At 34.9% G+C, this 23,016-nt stretch overlaps 1 protein-coding gene across 2 annotated transcripts in view; it reads right to left on the bottom strand.

Moving 5' to 3' along the window:
* The window catches only part of mmd (monocyte to macrophage differentiation-associated), a 35,382-nt gene that overhangs the window by 6,102 nt on the left and 6,264 nt on the right, over nucleotides 1-23,016 (bottom strand). Inside the window, exons 1-6 of one of the 2 annotated variants that reach the window (XM_073837006.1) lie at nucleotides 11,960-12,261; nucleotides 8,424-8,505; nucleotides 8,125-8,285; nucleotides 5,553-5,627; nucleotides 2,175-2,276; nucleotides 1,222-1,291 (exon numbers count right to left, since the gene is read on the bottom strand). In XM_073837006.1, the coding sequence (XP_073693107.1) occupies nucleotides 1,222-1,291; nucleotides 2,175-2,276; nucleotides 5,553-5,627; nucleotides 8,125-8,285; nucleotides 8,424-8,505; nucleotides 11,960-11,985 (516 nt within the window). In that variant the 5' untranslated portion in view covers nucleotides 11,986-12,261. Of the gene's footprint in view, nucleotides 1-1,221; nucleotides 1,292-2,174; nucleotides 2,277-5,552; nucleotides 5,628-8,124; nucleotides 8,286-8,423; nucleotides 8,506-11,959; nucleotides 12,262-23,016 lie in introns of those variants that run through there. The other variant, XM_073836998.1, reaches the window with a different exon arrangement.

The following is a 23,016-nucleotide window of genomic DNA, read 5'->3' as shown; positions in this document are numbered from 1 at the left end:
TTCTAATTATGTTATAAGAAAAAAACTAATAAATAAATCTGATTTACTGGTTGTACTTCCTTTGATTTATGCTGATTAAAATTAAAAACTATTTTTTAAAACATTTTAATTTAAAAATATTTAAATAATGTAAGAAATAATGTAATATATTATTGTACAGCATTGTAATTCAGCAAATCATCAACAAAACATCTGAGTGCACTACATTAATGTAGTTATTACACTACAATAAAAAATTATTAGTTTGATTATATATTTAATTATTACAACTCATGAATTCTAAAAATCTCTATTTTTTTACATTTAAAATATTCAGAATAATTAAAAATAATATTGCAGTAATGTTTATAAGCAATACATTAAAAATGACTAGGATTGCATAAGAGGAAAAACATCATTATATTAATATACATTGAGTGCATTATATTAATATACATTAAACACTACAAAAAATTCTACATTTATTTAATGAATTATAAAAATATATATATATATAAAACTATAGAAATTACCATATTTTATATCACCTCAATACACTAATAATTACATTAAAATTGTAAATTAAAAATTATAATATGTATATTTATGTCTTGATTTTAAGGTAAAATTTGACCTAAAAATGTTTTTTTTGTGAGATTGGTGACATAGCAACAAACATTTCGTTCAATTCCAATCAGGTGTATCAGTTAGAGGAAACACCCATTGTGACTCAATGTCCCCATACTCTGTTGTGTTTGATTATGAATTGCGAAAATCCCAGATAAAGTGTGAGCTGGTCGCATAGCAGCTGACAGATCTCTCAAACTCAGAGACAGTGAACATTTCAGGTGTGACAGGTTAACGTGAACAGCCTGAGGACTCAAAAACTGTGTTAAAGGTGAAGCTGATCATATTTCCCTCAGTGGAAAAACATGCAAGGAAAAATAGTTTTACAGTAAAAAATTATGGTGACTAAACATTTAGTTTTCTTCCAATCCATAATACAGAATTACTTCTAACGGCTGGTAATTGGGTTATTTTGAGCTTTTTGTTGATGTTCAATGCATTGTCATTAGGATATTTACATTTAAAATCCATTCTCCGTCCCCTGCATTGACTCCTCCTACACAAGCTTTAAATGGTCAGGTTAATAAGGGGTCTGCTAATTAGTACTTGGCCTTTAGAAGCACATTGATCAGATTAAGTTGATGAGCTCAACAGGAAATGAGCTCACAGACTCACCATTGATGTCACCACCAGCGCAGGAAAGAAGCCCATGGTCAGATAAAACGCCAGCTCCACTAACTTATACCTGAACAAACACACAAAAAACACACTTTAACATCACACACTTCTTGAATTTAGAATTAACAATAATAATTACAGTTGAAGTGAAAAGTTTACACCCCCCTTTCAAAATCTGCAAAATGTTAATTTTACCAAAACAAGAGGGATCATTCAAAATGCATGTTATTGTTTATTTAGTACTGACCTGAATAAGATATTTTACATTTAAGATATTTACATATAGTCCACAAGAGAAAATAATAGTTGAATTTATAAAAAGGAAGTTTACATACACTTGATTCTTAATATTGTGTTACCTGAATTTATTTAATTTTTTTTTGTGATGGTTGTTCATGAGTCTCTTGTTTGTCCTGAACAGCCCACTGTTCTTCAGAAAAATCCTTCACCTCCCACAAATTCAGTTTTTTCAGCATTTTTGTGTATTTGCACTCTTTCCAACAATGACTGCATGATTTTGAGATCCATCTTTTCACACTGAAGACAACTGAGGGACTCATATGCAACTATTACAGAAGGTTCAAACACTCACTGATGCTCCAGAAGGAAAAATTATGCATTAAGAGTTGGGGGGGTGAAAACTTTTGAACAGAATGGAGTTACGTACATTTTTCTTATTTTGCCTAAGTATCATATTTTTTAAATTAAGGACTGCCCTTCAGAAGCTACTTACATGTTTCTCAGATGACAATATAAGCTGAATTTACCCTGATCTTCAAATTCCAAAAGTTTTCAATTCGAAAAACTCTAATATCTCCATAAATGTTCGACTAAGGTAAAAAAAACTTCGGATGGGGTATTTAGATGGGCTTCGGAGTGCATAGCAATGAAGTCAATTCTACTCCGAACCATCCCTTTAAGATAACACATTAGGGTAAAGTCAAACATACTTTTCGTGATAGTTAAACACATAGATGGTCCCAGCTGCTGCCATCAGCCACACAAACCAGCGCATGTGAGCAGCAAGCGGCCCGAGCTCCCGGAGATTGAGCCTGCGGGAAAACACACCCTCATTAGCACTCTTCACACAGGAATGTGTGGAACCATCTCTCTCTCACACACACACACACACACCCCGATCGATCCAACTACCATCAGCACGACAAAGCCAGCCATGTTTGATTCATTATCATTGCACAGTATCGAAAACGTCATGCAAATATTGAGGTAAATTGTGGTTAATGTTAAACAATTCAGTGGCATGGTGAGATATATCAAATCTCAAGTGGCCTAATACTTAAAAAAAATCAGCAATATAATGAAACACTTCAATGGAAATAAATGAACAAATAATAATCAAAAATAAATAAATTAGACAAACATAAAAATTAAAAAATGGATGTTTAAATTCTTAATCATAATATTATATTAATGGATACTTTATACTTAATATAAGATTCTCAATAAAAGCATTCATACTGTTTATAATTCAACTGATGTTCATTTGCCTGTAAGCTGGATATATAGTACATCTATACATCTAGCTTTTTATATAAAGTTGGATATATGAGTATATATTTGCATATAGGGTTTAATACACTATACGTGACCCTGGACCACAAAACCAGTCATAAGGGTCAACATTTTATCTGAAAGCTGAATAAATAAGCACTGATGTATGGTTTGTTAGAACAGGACAATATTTGGGTGAGACACAACTATTTAAAAATCTGGAATCTGCGTTTGCAAAAAAAATCTAAATATTGAGAAAATTACCTTTAAAGTTGTCTAAATTAAGTTCTTTATGCATATTACTAATCAAAAGTTTTGATATATTTATATATTTATCTTTACTTAACATCCTAATGAATGTTTCTAGCATGATTAGCATCTCACTTGCATGTTGTTAATATGTTTCTAACATGATGGAATGGATTAGAAATATTAGATGAGCTTTGACAGTTGGAGTTTGAATAGTGTTGGCTCATTTAAACATTCCGTCAATGTAAGCCTATTGGATTTTTCCCAGTTTAAATCATTATTTTTAGGAAAACCGTAAGTCCGATCAGTTAGAAAAGATATAGCAACTGGAGTCAGATCAGTCTGAAGATCTGGGCTGGGTTTGGAGTTCGGAGAGTTAAAGGAGGAGTAGCAGTCAGAAATTTTGTCTCAGAAGAAGAAGAACTGTAAGTTTAAATAACATTTCAGTAAGTTGGTTTTCTCAGTGATAAAGATGTGTGACATGTTTTTGTACAGTTTCACTCAGTGACCCGTATTAATTAAAGATGTCTTGTAACAGGAGTTAAATATCACTTTACTCCTGTACTTGAGCGCTGAAGCACGCTGAATTATTCACACTCGCAGAGTAAAGTGATCAAATGCTGCCTGTGGCCGCTGTGTGCTTTTCGTAAACTACAACAGAAATGTTGTGTTACCAGATTACAGAACCATGACCAAATGAGCCAAAAATGACGCATGTGCATGCATTTAAATATAAGATTGTTAGATAGGATTGTTTGACAAAAAAAAAAAAAAAAAAAAAAAAATATGAGGAAACGTTACACAGAAGTAAAGACAACATGGCATATTTAACATTAGAAAAAGCACCAGGTATGGAATAAAACCATAGTACTAAATGATTACCATGTACTAAATATTTCTTGAGAGAATTCGATTTTTTTTAATGTAATAAGGCCACATTAAATTGAAACATTTCTAATGTTACAAAATATTTACTTTCAATAAAAAGCTGTTTTTTCGACTTTTTTATTCATCAAATAATCCTGAAAAATAAAACGCATCGCATTTCCACTAAAATGTTGGGCAGCACAACTATTTTCAACAATGATAATGATCAGAAATGTTGCAAATCAGCATATTAGAATGATTTCTGAAAGATCATGTGACACTGAAGACTAGAGTAGCGATGCTAAAAAAATTCAGTTTTAATCACAGGAATAAAATTACATTTTACAATATCTTCAGAGAAAACTGTTATTTTAATTGTAATACTATTTCACAATATTACTGTTTTTACTGTATGTCAAACATGGCGTTACCACGGTCTCCAAAAAGACAAGGTGATTTAAATCTAAAATATGCATTTAAATCTAAATATTGAGAAAGTCGCCTTTACAGTTGTCCAAATGAAGTTCTCAGCAATGCATATTACTAATCCAAAGTTAAGTTTTGATATTTTTATGGTAGGAAATTACCAAAATATCTTCATGGAACACGATCTTTACTTAACATCCTCATGATTTCTGGCATAAAAGACAAATCGATCATTTTGACTCATGCAATGTATTGTTGGCTATTGCTACAAATATCCATGCTACTCAAGACTGGTTTTGTGGTCCAGGGTCGCATATAACAAATATCAACTGTTTAGCTAGATAAAAAGGTTTGTCAAGACAAACTTTAAGTTGGCTTGAAAAAGCCTGATCAGAAAGTGTGACAAAAAGTTTAAAAGTTTTCAAAAAGTTAAAAGCAATTTAAATCTAAAATATGCATTTAAAGGAACACTCCACTTTTTTTTGGAAATAGGCTCATTCTCCAACTCCCCCCGAGTTAATAAGTTGAGTTTTACCGTTTTGAAATCCATTCAGCCGTTTTCCTGTTCTGGCGATATCACTTTTAGCATAGCTTAGCATAAATCATTGAATCCTATTAGACCAGTAGCATCACGTTCAAAAATGACCAATGAGTTTTGATATTTTTCCTACTTAAAACTTGACTCTTCTGTAGTTATATCGTGTATAAGATTAGAAACTACACTCCCATTCCGGCGTAATAGTCAGGGAGGTTTGCTGTCGTAATATGGATGCAGCAGGAGCAGTAATATTAGGAAGCACCTGAAATGAGTTCCCAGCTAGGTTAGCATTTGCGCATGTGCTGCGTGATATTACTCCGCCTGCTGCGTCCATATTACGGCAGCAAACTTCCTTGACTATTACGCCGGAATGGGAGTGTAGTTCCTAATCTTATCAGCCTAGAAAATTGAAGCTTTGCATTTCCACCGGTCTTAGTACACGATATAACTACAGAAGAGTCAAGTTTTAAATAGGACAAATATGAAAACTTGTTGGTCATTTTTGAACACGATGTTATTGGTCTAACAGGATTTAATGATCTATGCTAAGCTATGCTAAAAGTGATATCGCCAGAACAGGAGAACGGCTGAATGGATTTCAAAACGCTAAAACTCAACTTATTAACTCGGGGGGAGTTGGAGAATGAGCCTATTTCCAAAAAAAGTGGAGTGTTCCTTTAACTTTTGAAATTTAGTGATTTAAATATGATAGAAACAAATGTATAAAGAAACGTACCATGGTGTATAAGAGGCTGCGATAAAGAAGTATATGACGACTCTATCACACATGTGAAAACAGTGCTCCACATTCCTGAAAACACAGGAGACAATATTACTGCATTGTATAATTTGTACCCTATGCACGGAAATGTCATATTTGGACATGAAGGAAGCTCTCCTTGTAATGCTTCACAAACATTAATAAAGTATAAAAGAATACAAACCTTAAAGAAGTAGTTCACTTTCAAAACAAAAATTTACAGATAATTTACTCACCCCCTTGTCATCCAAGATGTTCATGTCTTTCTTTCTTCAGTCATAAGGACTTTATGTTTTTTGAGAATGTTTTTTTTTCTCTCCATATAATGGACTTCTATGGTGCCCCGAGTTTGAACTTCCAAAATGCTGCTTCAAAGGGCTCTAAACGATCACAGCCGAGGAAAGAAGGGTCTTATCTAGCAAAACGATGGGCTATTTTCTAAAAACAAATGACAATTTACATACTTTTTAACCTTAAATGCTCATCTTGTCCAGCTCAGCAAGACAAGCGTTTGAGATTAAAATGTATATAAATTGTAAATGTTTTTAGAAAATAAACTAGATAAGTTTCACAAGATAAGACTCTTCTTCCTCGGCTGGGATCAACTGGAGCCCTTTGAAGCTGCATTGAAACTGCTTTTTGGAAGTTCAAACTCAGGGGCACCATAGAAGTCCATTATATGAAGAGAAATCATGAAATGTTTTCCTCAAAAAAACATTTCTTAACCATTAAATGTTTTATTATGAGAACTAAAATGCATGACTAGTTGAAAGAGTAGTTCACCCATAAATGAAAATGTACACACCTTCAGGTCATTCAAGATGTAGATGAGTTTCTGTTAATGTTTCTTCATCACTTGCTCATCAATGGATCCTTTGTAGTGAATGGGTGCCATCAGAATGAAAGTCCAAACAGCTGATAAAAACATCAAAATAATCCACACCACTCCAGTCCACCAATTAACGTCTTGAGAAGAGAAAAGCTGCTTGTTTGTAACAAACAAACCCTTTAAGACATTTTTAACTTTAAACCATTTGCTTCTGGCCAAAAGTCCACAATGCATAATAAGGCTTCCTCCAGTGAAAAGTCCATCTCCTTTTGTATCTTGTATCAAAGTACACCAACATAGGGATGCAAAAAAGCTTTTTCTGAGTTTGGCCGAATAAGCGAAAAGGCTGAATAAATTACACCGAACAATGAAGTGACGTGATCAAATAGAGGCGCGCACTAATGCAGCAAACATGTTGGCAGTGTGGAAGCATTTAAAACTGTCAGAGAAAGACGCAAAAATCATTATAAGCACCGACAGCGAGAGACTGTTTAGTATCACATCGCATGTCTTCCATGAGAAAAGAAAGGGTTGTTGCTGGTTACTGTATGATGACTGAAATCGCTAATTTGCCTTAAACCATTAGTAACTAAACTACAGACTGTTATGTTGTCTAATACACAAGTCCAAAGCGCGAGGAAAGTCTGCATGATGAGTATCATTCATAAATCTGCTGCTGTCAGCAAAAATAGTACTGAGGTCTTCTTTGGTTTCCGCCAAAATAAAAGTCAACATTCATAAATGTTAGTACTGTAATTTTACTGTTGTTCTGTAGAATAAAATAAAAAAGTAATACAAAAATAATGATAACAATCATTACAACAGCTCTATTAATACATTTATTATAACATTCTCCTTTGCTCAGCAAGGCTGCATTTATTTGTACATTAAAAACACATGCCTGATTCAAGAAGGGGGTCTTAAAAATAGCCAAAGAATATTGTTTTAGTAACGTATTCATTTTAAGTTAAATTGTGCTTTGTTGGTAAGTGATAATGTCTACTAGAATGTTAAAAATGTTCAGTGTTATTGTTTTGCAATTGATTTATTTCTATGAAAAGCAAGACAAAACTGTAAAAGCAAACATTGACCATTTAATTTATGCAATGGTGAAAAACACGAAAAACTTTCAGTAATCGGCTTTCTGTCTTCGGCCTAGTGTGTAATTTTGTTCGGCTTCGGCCAAGAATTTCATTTTGGTGCATCCCTACACCAACAAATTTGTTTTGGACTGTTTTGGTTTGGAAACAGTGCTTAATCTGTGCATATTTCTCTCCTGATTCTAACGAGATGACTTTTTAAATGGAGAAAGCAATATTATGGATAGAGGACTCGTATTTTAGCCAGAAAGCAATGGTTAAAAAACATACTAATTATGTATTTGTTACAAACACAACTTTTGGCTTCACAAGATGTTAACTGATGGACTGGAGTGATGTGGATTACGTGATGTTTTCATCAGCTGTTTGGACTCTCACTCTGACGGCACCCATTCACTCCATTTGATCCATTGGTAAGCAAGTGATGCATTGCTACACGTCTCCAAATCTGTTCTCATGAACAAACAAACTCATCTACATCTTGGATGTCCTGAGGGTGAATACATTGTAAGCAAATTTTTGGATGATCCGTTTCTGTAATGCAGTGGCACACAGAAAAATATCTTAAGTAATTCAGTCTGGCATTTAAATGTGTGAAGCAATACGACGACAAACATACCTCATGTGACTCTTTTTCCAGGAAATGATGTGAAAGACGGTGGAGACGAGGAACAGAGCGATCAGACCCATGCCGTACACCCAAGCCGTGATTCGCTCCCAGCGGTCATCTGACAACCGGTGTAACAGAGCCATTCCCACGAACGCTGGCACAATCAGGAACTGCAGAGAATTAGAGAGAAAAAAATAAGCATTTAATATGGCAACATCTGGGAGTGTCACATGACATCTTCAAGACTTTAAATAAGCACTTAGGTGGATCTTTTTAATTCTGTTCACTAAAGAACAAATGTTCAATACCGCATGGGTGTAGCAGTTGGCTGCGTGTTCGTAACATGTGGGCTGGTAACGGCAGTTTGCAGCCGCTCTGGTGTTCATAAACCTGAAACACAACAAATGCATTCATATTTTATACCGGAACGGAAAACAGACAAACGCACAATAACTATGAACTTATTAAAACTGTTGCTAATATTAACATGAAAACTAAAAAATAATTTGAGATACTAAGAGTTGAGGTCAAAAGTTTACACACACCTTGCAGAATCTGCAAAATGTTAATTATTTGACCAGAATAAGAGGGATCATAATAAAAAAAAAACAACAACATGCATTTTGTAAGTACTGGCCTGAATAAGATATTTCACATAAAAGACGTTTACATATAGTCCACAAGAGAAAATAATAGTGACCCCGTTCAAAAAGTTTACATGCACTTGATTATTAAATTTGTTTCCTGAATGATCCACAGCTGTTGTTTTTTGTTTACTGATAGTTGTTCACGAGTCCCTTGATTGTCCTGAACAGTTAAACTGCCTGCTGTTCTTTAGAAAAATACTTCAGGTCCCACAAATTCTTTGGTTTGTCAGCATTTTTGTGTATTTGAACCTTTTCCAACAATGACTGTATGATTTTGAGATCCATCTTTTCACACTGAGGACACCTGAGGGACTCATATGCAACTATTACAGAAGGTTTAAACGCTCACTGATGCTTCAGAAGGAAACACAATGCATTAATTTGATGATCAGGGTAAATGTAACTTATTTTGTCTTCTGGGACACATCTTTTGTAGCTTCTAAAGGGCAGTACTGAATGAAAAAAAAAAAATATGAGAGTTAAAAAGAAAATGTAGGCCTACACGTTCATTCTGTTCAAAAGTTTTCACCCCCGGCTCTTAATGCATTGTGTTTTTCCTTCTGAAGCGTCAGTGAGCGTTTGAACCTTCTTAATAGTTGCATATGTGACCCTGGACCACAAAACCAGTCTTAAGTCGCTGGGGTATATTTGTAGCAATAGCCAAAAATACATAGTATGGGTCAAAATTATTGATTTTTCTTTTATGTCAAAAATCATTAGGAAATTAAGTAAAGATCATGTTCCATTAAGATTTTTTGTAAAATTCCTACTGTAAACCTATCAAAATGTAATTTTTGGTTAGTAATATGCATTGTTGAGAACTTAATTTGGGCAACTTTAAAGGTGATTTTCTCAGTATTTTGATTTTTTTGCACCCTTAGATTCCAGATTTTCAAATAGATGTATCTCGGCCAAATATTGTCCTATCCTAACAAACCATACATCAATAGAAAGCTTATTTGTTTAGCTTTCATATGATGTATATATCTCTGTTTTTTTTCAAATTTAAACTTATGACTGGTTTTGTGGTCCAGGTCACATATGAGTCCCTCAGGTGTCCTCAGTGTGAAAAGATGGTTCTCAAAATCATACAGTCATTGTTGGAAAGGGTTTAAGTACACAAAAATGCTGAAAAAACAAAGAATTTGTGGGACCTGAAGGAGTTTTCTGAAGAACAGCAGGCAGTTGAACTGTTCAGGACAAACAACTATCACTAAACAAAAAACACAGTTGTGGATCATTCAGGTAACAACACAGTATTAAAAATCAAGTTTGTGTAAACTTTTGCATGGGGTCATTTCATAAACTCAACTATTATTTTCTCTTGTGGACTATATGTAAACATCTTTTATGTGAAATATCTTATTCAGGTCAGTACCAAATAAAAAACAACAACATGTATTTTATAAGATCCCTTTTCATTTGGATAAAACAATTAACATTTTGCAGATTCTGCAAGGTGTGTGTAAACTTTTGACCTCAACTGTAAATACTATAATACCATATTAATGATACTAAACACCATTATGACACTTTTCAAAAATAAAAAATTCACACAGTAGCCTTGAGATCAAAATGTTTTCATCATGCCAAACATAAATGCATTTGAAATGTTTCCAAAATACACACTACAGCTTTTCTACATGATAATAAAAATCTAATTAAACTCAAATAAATACACGGTATTTATCTAATAACAGTATCGTCTAAAATATAAATAAATACTAAAATAACATTTTTTGATTTTTTTGTTTGCACAGACAACATCCTGTGACTCATTCTGAGCTTTGTTTTTTAATTTCTCCCAGATCTTTCACCATCACCCCCGTCCATAAACGGACACTAGCCTGAGGACGTCAGCTCATAATCTGCAGTGTGACTCATACAGATGTGCCGTTTTTCTCAGGTGTGTTTGTTTGTTTGAGTCCTGAACTCCTAAAGGATGCAGCATTGATGTCAAACATGGTGGCGTGTGATGCAGTGGTGCATGCTCATTAAAAACACACACACACACACACACACACACACACACACACACACACACACACACACACACACACACACACACACACACACACACACACACACACACACACACACACACACACACATCCGTATCCATACTGCATTCCCTGCTCCCTGCATCTCAACACCCATGCGGACCAATTCTGACACTGCTGATGTTTGAAAAGCAGATATCAGACTAGAAAACCACAACCAGACTGCAGAAGCGAGTCGGTATAGAGAATATGGAGACGCATGGAGACATGATCTCTAAACAGAGCATCTTTACTGGCATGATCAGACCACACGACGTGCTTTGAACTTATGTTTTAATTCATAAATAAAGCATGAATCTATAAGAGAAGATGCATTTGTGACCCTTGACCACAAAACCAGTCTTAAGTAGCACAGGCAATTTTTTTGCCAATAGCCAAAAATACATTGTACAGGTCAAAATTATCAAGTTTTCTTTTATGCCAAAAATCATTTGAATATTAAGTAAAGATGATGTTTCATTAAGATTTTTAGTAAATTTCCTACCGTAAATAAATCAAAACTTAATTTTTGATTAGTAATATGCATTGCTGACAACTTTAAAGGTGATTTTCAAAATATTAATATTTATTGCACCCTCAGATTCAAAATTTTTAAATAGTTGTTTCTCGGCCAAATACTGAAACTTACACAATCAGGTCACAGGATGAACTTTTATCTCAATGCATGGTCTGATTTTTGCCTCAGAATAGTTCATGGTCTGATCTGTGATTCATTTATGCAATATAGTCAACATAAACACAGATCTGTAATCTATGCATGATCTGATCTCTAAACAGAAAGACAATAAAGCCCCTAACTGGCTTGACTTGCACTGAAAAAGAAAAAGAAATACAGTCTGATCTCCTACTAGAGAATATAGAGTCTATGCATGACCTGAATACATTAATAGATCATGCATTCAAATAAAAGCATCACATCAGGATGTGCCTGCAGGTCAGTGAACTGTCTGATCTCAATATAGCACAAAATCAATAGAGATGCATGCTCTGATCTCTGGATATAGCTGGTTTCTGAACAAACAGACTGTATATATGAACAATAAACACATAAAAGGCAATAACAGAGAGGCAAGACAATGCATTGTGATCATAACAACACGTAATCGGACCCGTTAGCTGGTTAGCCTCTGTACTCACCTCTGGAAACTATTAACCCTCTTCATCTCGCGAAATCACAAATAAAAACAAATCTGAGCCCAGCAAATCAATCAGATGATGAAAATGAATCAAACGTCCGAGGCCTGCGACAAAATCCCCATTCACAAAAATCAATCCCAAATCGAAACGAACTGCGTCCGTGACAGCATAACTGCTCAAATACACCCTGAATCATCCATATAAGACTGTTTTGTCACATCATTCCATCTTGTGTCCGACCACTCTCTCTTTCTCTGCCTTTATCCTTCTTTCTGTGTCTATCAAAAGCCGGAGTTGTACATTTTAAGTTTTTTTTCGGCACGCTTGATTGACGGGGCTTCCAGCCAATGGGAGCGCGGTCGGTGAGGGGCGGTCGATGCGTTGGACCAATCATCGGCGGGAATGATATCGCTTTGTTTGACGCAACAATAGAGGGCGGGGCGTGTGTTGTAGAGAGAGTTGCCATACCTGTTTGAATCGTGTCCTGTTATTCAAAAGTGACACTGAAAAGGACAAATGACGCTTTCCTTTGTCATTCGGTTGAAATATAAAACGATCATTATTAGTGTAACTGTAACCTAAATCTAATGCCATGAGTAACAAATCAGCTGTATTTATTTCCTTGTTACTCAAATGCCCTCTAGCATGTTTCTGAACATGTACCATCTTTAAAATGTCTACTTGGAGTAACATCTAACATGTTCATACTGTGGTTTACGCATATGGTAATTATGGAGTGCTTTAGTGTCAAATGAACCATTTAACAGGCAATGCTATGAGGTATTTTGAATACCATGGATACATGTAAATATCATGGTATATGGAAATCATAATCATTCAGTTTCAAATCATGTGGTTTTACCAGGTGATACCACGGCGAAGATGTAAGCTTCTGATTTCTAGCCAGTGAACAATTTTTGGTTACCAGAATGATATTTTTATGGTTTGTTTTTGGTTAGCCAGGAACGTTTTATTAACGTTCCTAGAATGTTAGTTTTTGGTTTGTAGAGCATTCACAGAATGTTAGTTTTTGGTTTGTAGAACGTTATTCTAATGTTTCAAGAATGTTAGTTTTTGGTACCTAGAACGTTATTTTTATGGTTTGTTTTTGGTTAGCCAGGAAAGTTTTTTAACGATCCTAGAATGTTAGTTTTTGGTTTGTAGAACGTTCCCAGAATGTTAGTTTTTGGTTTGTAAAACATTAGTTTTTGGTTTGTAGAACGTTAGTTTTTGGTTTGTGGAATGTTCCCAGAATGTTAGCTTTTGGTTTGTAAAACATTAGTTTTTGGTTTATAGAACGTTAGTTTTTGGTTTGTAGAACATTCCCAGAATGTTAGTTTTTGGTTTGTAGAACATTAGTTTTGGGTTTGTAGAATGTTCCTAGAACCTTAGTTTTTGGTTTGTAGAACGTTCCCAGAACATTATTTTTTGGTTTGTAGAACACTCCCAGAACATTAGTTTCTGGTTTGTAGAATGTTAGTTTTTGGTTTTTAGAATGTTCCCAGAACGTTAGTTTTTGGTTTGTAAAACATTCCCAGAACATTAGTTTCTGGTTTGTAGAATGTTAGTTTTTGGTTTTTAGAACATTCCCAGAATGTTAGTTTTTGGTTTGTAGAACATTTCCAGAACATTAGTTTCTGGTTTGTAGAACGTTAGTTTATGGTTTTTAGAACATTCCCAGAACGTTAGTTTTTGATTTGTAGAATGTTCCTAGAACCTTAGTTTTTGGTTTGTAGAACATTAGTTTATGGTTTTTAGAACGTTCCCAGAACGTTAGTTTTTGGTTTGTAAAATGTTCCTAGAACCTTAGTTTTTGGTTTGTAGAACATAAGTTTATGGTTTGTAGAACATTAGTTTTTGGTTTGTAGAACATTCCCAGAACATTAGTTTCTGGTTTGTAGAACGTTAGTTTTTAGTTTTTAGAACGTTCCCAGAACGTTAGTTTTTTTGTTTTTAGAACGTTACCAAAACGTTAGTTTTTTTTATTTGTAGCACATTAGTTTTGGGTTTGTAGAATGTTCCTATAACCTTAGTTTTTGGTTTGTAGAACGTTCCCAGAACATTAGTTTCTGGTTTGTAGAATGTTAGTTTTTGTAGAACATTATTCCAAGAATGTTAGTTTTTGGTTCCAGGATGTTAGTTTTTTGGTTTGTAGAACGTTTTTCTAATGTTACAAGAATGTTAGTTTTTAGTTCCCAGAATGTTATTTTTATGGTTTGTTCTTGGTTAGCCAGGAACGTTTTCTTAATGTTCCCAGAACATTCTTTTTTGATTTGTAGAACATTAGTTTTTGACTTGTACTACATTCGTTTTGGTTTTGTAGAATGCTCCTAGAACCTAATTTGGGTTTGTAGAACATTAGTTTTTAGTTTGTAGAATGCTCCCAGAACATAAGTTTCTGGTTTGTACATTTCCAGAATCAGTGTTTTTGGTTTGTAGAATATTAGTTTTGGGTTTGTAGAATGTTTCCAAAACGTTAGTTTTTGATTTGTAGAACATTCTAGCATTCCAAGAATGTTAGTTTTTGGATCCAGGATGTTATTTTTTATGGTTTGTTTTTGGTTGTTTTGGCCAGGAAAGTTTTTCTAACGTTCCCAGAATGTTTTTTTCATGTTCCTAGAACGTTAGCCAGGAAAGTTGTCTTAACATAAATAGAATGTTAGTAAAATGGGTTGTATAACATTACTATAACGTTATTATAACATTTCCCTAACTTCTTTACTCCAACATGACCGATCTGCTGCATGTCAGTAATTAAAGGTATTTTTTACAGGTTTAATAAAATAACCATTAGGAAATGTTCGCTTTAGGTTCTCTTTTGGTTATAATAAAAACAACCACCCTGCAATGTTCTAAGAACGTTATTTTATGGTTGCAAAAAATAACCTAAAAATAACCATTAGGGAATGTTCTCTGTAGGTTATTATAAAAACAACCACCCTGCAATGTTCTGGGAACGTTATTTTATGGTTGCAAAAAATATAACCTAAAGGAATGTTCCCCTAACTTTAGTATTTGGTTCCCCAAACAAAAAATAACCAAAAGGGAAGCAAAAACTAAATTTAGGGGAGTGTTCTGTGTTTGGTGGGTAACATCTGATATTTGTTCTGATACCATTAGTGCCATCATTGCCATTATAAGTTTTTTTTTTTTTTTTTCCCTCTGGTGTGTTCGCATAATTGTGTAATTGTGCACTTGCACTACATTTTGCCTTAGGGATGCAGGAATATTTGTCTCGTTAGACTGGGAGTTCTTCTAAACAATTTTGTGTATGAATGCACCCACACATAAAATGTGTCCCTGCCCGCATGTTGCAACTAATGCTGAAGGCAAACTTGCACAATATTAATGTGAAACTGCGTGTTTGGGTGAAGAGTCACCGTGGCTCAGGAATTCTGTGACCAGAAGCAACATTACATAAAGCAGCAGTACCGGCATTAGATGTCACAGAACATTTATGTAAGGCTGTTAACTGAATTGCGAAGAAGTCAGTGTCTTGTTTTCCAGGAAAACATCCAAACATCATTGAGAAAAGAAATTTTCTCATTTTGAGAGAATTTGACAGAATGTTTCTTGTTTTGAGAGAAATTGTCTAATTGTTTTTCACTGATATAAGCATAAAACATAGTTTTCCTCTAAGTACCTTGTGAATACTTTGTTGATGAATATAGTAATATTTCAGTCCAATGTGGATAGTAACAAGATCTATTAACTGTTGCTGTATTTTGGATCAAATAAATGCAGGCTTGGTGAGCAGAAGAGAATTTTTTATTCTTATGTTCTAAGAATGTTTTGTTAATGTTCTCCTGAAGTTATGAAAACATTATATCTGAATGTTCTTGGAAAATTCTTTGTTATGTGAATGTTAGAGACATCTTTAAAGGAATGTTCCATTTTAGAATTTTGGAAACATTATCAGAATGTTACTTCAGAACGTTTTCTAAACCATCTGAAACTAAAACTTTGGGCACACTGAGCCTGAAATTTTAGTCTGATATTTCTGTGCGTTAAAAAATAAAAACGACATCGGGTTGTATCAATCACGTTGGCTCTGAATCTTTTGTCTATCAAAAAAAAAAATATATGTTTCGATTATCTGCTTCTTTTTGTTTTTTTTACATCTGTAGCAAGCAGTTCTGAGCCACTGTGATGTGACGTATTTTAATGAATATGAAAAATGCATACAAAAATTCCGGACATAGTGTGCAAGATTAATATCCAACTAAAATGCTTCAGAAAAACGTTTTATAAACAACATTTCTGTGCTAAGGTTTTAAGAACATCATTAAAGACCAGAGAACTTGGAATGAACATTCTATTAGTGTTACTAGATAAAGTTTGTTTGTAATTTTGAGAGCACTTTGCCAGACCATTAGCCTACAGTCCTGAGATATATATCCAGCTAACAGGGAACATTAAGAATTTTGGCAAGGTTATAAACAAACATTCTTCAGGTAGCGATTATAGAACATCCATTCAAAATTATGTGGTCTTCAAAAATGTTCTCTGATGGTAGCACAAAAACTTTTTACATCATTCATAGAACTTTTTTTGGAAACTTTTTAGTTGGACACTCATTTAACATTTTTATGCCCCTTTTTACAATACGTAAGTCTCAGGTTTCCCTGGAATGTGTCTGTGAAGTTTCAGCTCAAAATACCACAAACATCATTTATAATATCATTTTGAAAATGCCTATACTGAGTGAAAGCAGAAACATGCTGTTTTTGAGCATGGCTCTTTAAATGCAAATGAGCTCCTGCCCCCTTTATCAGAATAGGGCTGTTCCTTTAAAACTCATTCCTCAGATACTACATCTGATAAAACATATGTTTGGTTTGATTATCATGTCTATTATCCTGAAATCATCCATTTTAATACCACATTAGACTAGCTTTCTTTCACATCTTATTGCGCTTAAACTGTCAAACACACAAGTTTGTCTTAAAAACACATATGAGATACAAAAACAGTTGGTTCGTGTATGTGAGGATAAACAGCTGAGAAAGAAATTGCATGTTTTTATAAGATCTGTGTGGAAGCAGCGTTATATACAGTTAATAAATTACTATCCACAGCTCTCGTGTCTCCTCTGAGGCTGGGACTCAAAAAAGTGTTTTGTGCTCGTCTGTTCAGCCAATGACAGAACAGTTAGCATGGTTTGCTCAAACTTATTGCTACACCATTTTCACTTACAAAAACACAATAGCTGAACTGTAGGTTACTTGATTGTCCTTTTTCATGTTTTTTTTTTTTCTTTTTTCTTTTTTGGATTGGTAGATGCACCAGGGACCCTATTATAGCAAGTGAAAAAAGTTAGATTTTCATGATATGCCCCCTTTAAATGTTACAACTTGTTTCAGAATGTTCAGAGAACATTTCAAAAGTAACATTCCAACAATGTCTACAAAATGGAATGTTTACTTACCATTTGCATAATCAAAACTGGATATTTTGAAACTTCAGAGAACATTCCGAAATAATGTTCACTGCTTAGATAAGAACAAGTATGTGACATAAGGAGCCTATTGATACATATGGGGATGTTAACAGCATGTCAGGAAGCGGTCAGGGTTTAAGAATGATTTTTACACCATTCTGACGGTGGCCATAGGTCTGCGTTTAAATACTTCCTCAGATTGGTTCTTTCCTGTGTAGCTGTTACTTCCCACAATGCACCAGAAATAGAACGGAGAAGTGCAACTACATGCACTAAACAATAAAGAAATATTGCTAAAGTCATGAAGACCACTGCAAGACCTGTGATTTTTATTTGCAGGGCAAGATAGATGACAACATGAGTTTAAATAACACCAGCCTAACCACTTAAACATAAGAGCAGTTGGACAATATGTGCTTTAGTCTCTTAGGTACAAGATAATGCAAGATAACCGTATCCAGATAAATCCATGGCAGCCCTACTTCTTCAGCTTAACCTCTTTTGTAATGCACACAAAGAAGCAATCACAGAAGCCCTTAGAAGCAACGTGCGTTCATGGAAAATGCAATGATTTGCACCCTTTGCATGGTAGTCAAAACCAACACATCCTGACTCTCAGAAACCAGCAAACTCCTGATGCTAGAAAGAGTCCAGCGCGGCTTGGGGAAGTAGAGAGGGCTAAATAAACCGGGGGAATTACACTAAGACACTAACAGGAAAGCTGATCCTTCTCTTCCTTCTTGTAATCTTTCGTGACGTGTTTCTCTACAGTCAAATCTCTGTTCCAATCTGCAGACATAGAGATATCAAGTTGACAAAAGTATGTTCAAAGAACCCATTAGGTTATGAAAATGTGAAAATGTCTCTTCTGAAAGTAAAAAAAAAAAACATATACATACAGCTAAGGTCAAAAGTTTACATAACCCTTTCAGAATCTGCAAAATCTTCATACAAAAGAGGGATCATACAAAATGCATGTAAATGCTTATTTAGTACCGACCTGAATAAGATATTTCACGCACAAGATGTTTACATATAGTCCACAAAAGAAAGGTCCCACAATTTCTTTGGCTTTCCAGCATTTTTATGTATTTGAACCCTTTTCAACAATGACTGTATGATTTTGAGATCCTTCTTTTCACACTGAGGACAGGGACTCATATGCAACTATTACAGAAGGATTAATGCTCACTGATGCTCCAGAAGGAAAAAAAGATGCATAAAAAAAAACAAAAAAAACTTGAAACCTTTTTGAATTTGAAGATCAGGGAAAATGTATCTTATTTTGTCTTCTGGGAAACATGTAACTATCTCTTGTAGCGTCTGAAGGGCAGTACTAAATGGAAAAATATGATATTTAGGCAAAATAAGAAAAATGTACACATCTCCATTCTGTTCGAAAGTTTACACCCCCCAAATTCAGGTAAGAACACAGTATTAAGAATCAAGGGAGTGTAAACTTTTGAACAGGGTCGTATTTATAAATTCAACTAGTATTTTCACTTGTTGACTATATGTAAATATCTTTTATGTGAAATATCTTATTCAAGTCCTTTCTAAATAAACAAAAACATTTATTTTGTATGATCCCTCTTATTTTGGTACAATAATTAACATTTTGCAGAAATTAAAAGGGGGGTGTAAACTTTTGACCTCAAGTGTATATATATATACAAATGAAAAAATGTTTTATTAACATCACCTGAAGAACGTTTGTTCATAATGTTGCCAGAGCATTATTTTTTAGCTAGGTATGTTGTACATTACAGCCATATCACCCTGTAGCCCAAGACTGGTCGCCCACTGAAGCTAAGCAGGGTTGAGCCTGGTCAGTACCTGGATGGGAGACCTCCTGGGAAAACTAGGTTGCTGCTGGAAGAGGTGCTAGTGAGGCTAGCAGGGGGTGCTCACCCTGTGGTCTGTGTGGGTCCTAGCACCCCAGTATAGTGACGGGGACACTATACTGCCAAAAAGCACCGTCCTTCGGATGAGACGTTAAACCGAGGTCCTGACTCTCTGTGGTCATTAAAAATCCCAGGATGTCTTTCGTAAAGAGTAGAGGTGTGACCTCGGCATCCTGGCCAAATTTGCCCATTGGCCTCTGACCATCATGACCTCCGAATCATCCCCATATTCCGATTGGCTTCATCACTCTGTCTCCTCTCCACCAGTAAGCTGGTGTGTGGTGGGCGTTCTGGCGCACTATGGCTGCGGTAGCATCATCCAGGTGGATGCTGCACACTGGATGAGGAGATACCCTGACACTGTAAAGCGCTTTGAGTGTCTAGAAAAGCGTTATATAAATGTAACGAATTATTATTATTATTATTATTATTAAATTATGACATACAGACGACTCAATTTATCAAGCTTGCGTAATCAAAAACAGAAATGTCTTCAAAATCTTCCCTCAAAGTAAAATGCATCAAATGTTTCAGCCTTGAAATATCAGTTTCAAATGTGCACTATGGAACTTTGAATTCTACCTCGGAACACTGCAGAGTCATTTGGAACACAGTCGAAAACACTTTTCTGGATAATATCATCTCAATTTTTCATCTCTTCCCTGTTAGTTCATCCCTGTGAGGCTGATAAGGAGCTCCTTTATCAATCTTTATCACGCTATGAATATGTTCATCTATTCAAAACAGCATGCAAATATTTCTGCATAGGTCAGCTGTAATTTTTAGGCCTCACCCATTCAGCTTGACTGCAGAACAACATTCAAGCTAATTCAATTAGCGTTTGGCACCGTATGCATTTGTTTCTTTGTTCACAAGTGGCCTGTAATGGCTCATGGATCTTTTGGTAGCCCGGCTTGACCTGACGCTGGTCCAGATTGATTTAAGGCCGTCTAGGTCATCACAAAAAAGTGTAATGGCGGTACCAGGATTGTACACATGTTCCTAGACTAGCATCATCTGTTTGTCCTGGAATAATTATTCAAAATTATTTATTATAATAAACATGTACACATGTTCTCGAAACTGATTGGCTGAGAGTCTTTTCCAGCTGTGCAATATTTTAGTGATAACAGAACTCACTGTTTGTATCACTCCACTTGCTATATTTTGCTGAGTGTCAGGGAATGCCCAAAAAAAAAAAAGAAATACTGATTTTGTGGCACTGAATGTAGTTGTAAGACTACTTTTAGGCAAGAATGTACTTGTTTAGCATCAAAATTGCTTCAGTGTTTTTGGAGATGTGAGCTCCAGGGCGCCAGCAGTCGTTCAGTGCTTATGAACCCAGGAATGAACCTGGAATTTGCTGCTGGCTCTGATGTCTCCATAGTGGTTAAACATGATTTAGCATGATTAAACAAGCTCTAATTAATTTAGGTAAATCTAATGGCCAGTCTTTAGTCTTATTTACCTATTATTTGTTCCAGAGTGAACTGCTTTGGCGGAGGGCAAAGTGTGTCAGTAGTAAAGACTTTTATATTGAAAGATACTGAAAACAAGGAAGTTATTTTTACTTTCAACAACAGCTTGTAAGATGTAGCCAACAAACGCACTAAGCAGCCCTGTCATCGGAAATCACCCTTAGCAGATGAAAGGATAATACGAGAAAGATATTGCTTACATTTAAACTAGTGTTTTATTGTGAATATGAGACCGGTCTGTAGAATGAATGCTCTATCAAATGCAGGTAATCACAATATCTCTCTCATAATAGAGGGTTTGTGCTTTTTGATTTGGCCAGTTACCCAGATGCACGGCCATACTGGGGATACTTGGATGCAAACAACAGCATGGATTGCACAGGTAATAGTAAGCAGGAATAAGTGCAATATTTTGACAAACTACAGCTAGTAGGTGGTAAATATATGTATGAACAGTATTAATTAAGATATTAGCCTAATATTTAACCTACATGACCGGAAATGAAAAGAACAAACACAAATGTTGCCAAGATTCTTGTCCTGGAAATCCTGGTTCAGTTTAGCCAACCACAAACGCTTTTTGTTCCTTCGTTTTTTTTTTTTTTTTTGCACTCTTCTCCTTGATTTATTATAACTTTTGGCAGTCTATAGTACTCCAAATGTACTCCAAATGTTTTTTCAATAATTGACCATTTTCAGCAGCAATAATCAGCAAATTATGCAATATGTAATTGTGAGATATGGCTGTATATTGGTGGCACACCAATATATATATATATATATTAGATCAACTGAAATGCTAACGGTTACAGACTAGCCTAATGTTCTCATTATAAAAGACTATCCATAGATCCAGGTCACCAAACAAATAATATTTTTCACCTTGTCTCTTAGTAAAGTTCTAGAGGGACTTGAAAATGAAATTACACCCAGATAGCTCTTACGCAGCACGTGTTCCCTGAGGGAAACATATCTCATTACTCTTTTATGGACTGTAAGAGTAGGAGCCACGGTGACATAACAAAAGAGGCCACCTGGGAGGAGAAAGCTGAAATAATATCCCCGAGAGCTGGGACAAACACACTGCCAGACACAGAGTCCCAAACACAGCACTGGCCTCCCAGAATCCTCTCTGTCTGTCTCATGACAGCGCTGACAGAACCTCTCAGGAGCGACCAAGATCATACATGCTCCCTTGGCCCTATTTCTGTTATGGAAATCTGTCCCAGAAGCGTTTATCCCTTTGGAGATGTCAGTTACGTTGTTCTCTTGCATCAAAAATAACTGCAGACAAAATGTGTTTCAACAGTTGTCAAAAGTTTACATCCCCTTGATTCTTAATACTGTGTTGTTACCTGCAGGGGTTGAAAACTTTTGACCAGAATAAAGGTGTACATTTTTAGTGTTTTGCCTAAATATCATTTTTTTTTAATTTAGTACTGTCCTTCATTGTTTTTCCTTCTGGAGCATCAGTGAGTGTTTGCACCTTCTGTAATAGTTATCCTCAGTGTGAAAAGATGGATCTCAAAATCATGCAGTCTTTGTTGGAAAGGGTCAAAATACACAAATTGCTGAAAAAATGGTGTACTGTATGTAAACTCCTGACTTCAACTGTACCTAAAAAAGTTAATCCTACAATAAGTTTGTTAGGCCTATATTTGACAAATTTCATTCATTCATTCATTACAGGACCTTCATTAAATACCGCATAAATATAGTTTAATGAGTAATTATCATGAGGAAACCAAAACTGAAAGTATATGTGCCTGGTTTTTAATGGGTAAGTGGTCTTTGTCCGTATGTTAGTGGGACACAGCGCTACCTTCTGCTATCTTTACGTTAAATATTTACTCTGTGCTACAAGTCACTCAACCTTTGAAACAGATGGTGTGTGTGTGTTTCAATAATGGTTGGATAAACTTCCACAGATATCATAATGTTGAATTATCATATCTAATCACCAACATTTTTATGACGCTTTATTTGTATAAATTATGCATTAGGGCATTCACACAGAAATGTGCCAAGGTAACCATACCATTCTGCTCACCAAGGCTGTATATTTAATTAAAAAATACAGTAAAAACAGTAAAACTGTGAAATATTATTATAATTTAAACAAACTGTTTTTGTGTGTGAATATATGTTAAAATGTATTTTTTTCCTGCGATCAAAGCTGAATTTTCAAACTTTTTTAACAGTAAATTTAATTTAGTTGAAAAAAAAAAAATAAAT

Source organism: Garra rufa, chromosome 1 (assembly GCF_049309525.1).
Source record: "Garra rufa chromosome 1, GarRuf1.0, whole genome shotgun sequence".
NCBI classification, from domain to species: Eukaryota; Metazoa; Chordata; class Actinopteri; order Cypriniformes; family Cyprinidae; genus Garra; species Garra rufa.
Note: the sequence above shows the minus strand (reverse complement) of the source record. Positions and strands in the feature narration are given on the sequence as shown.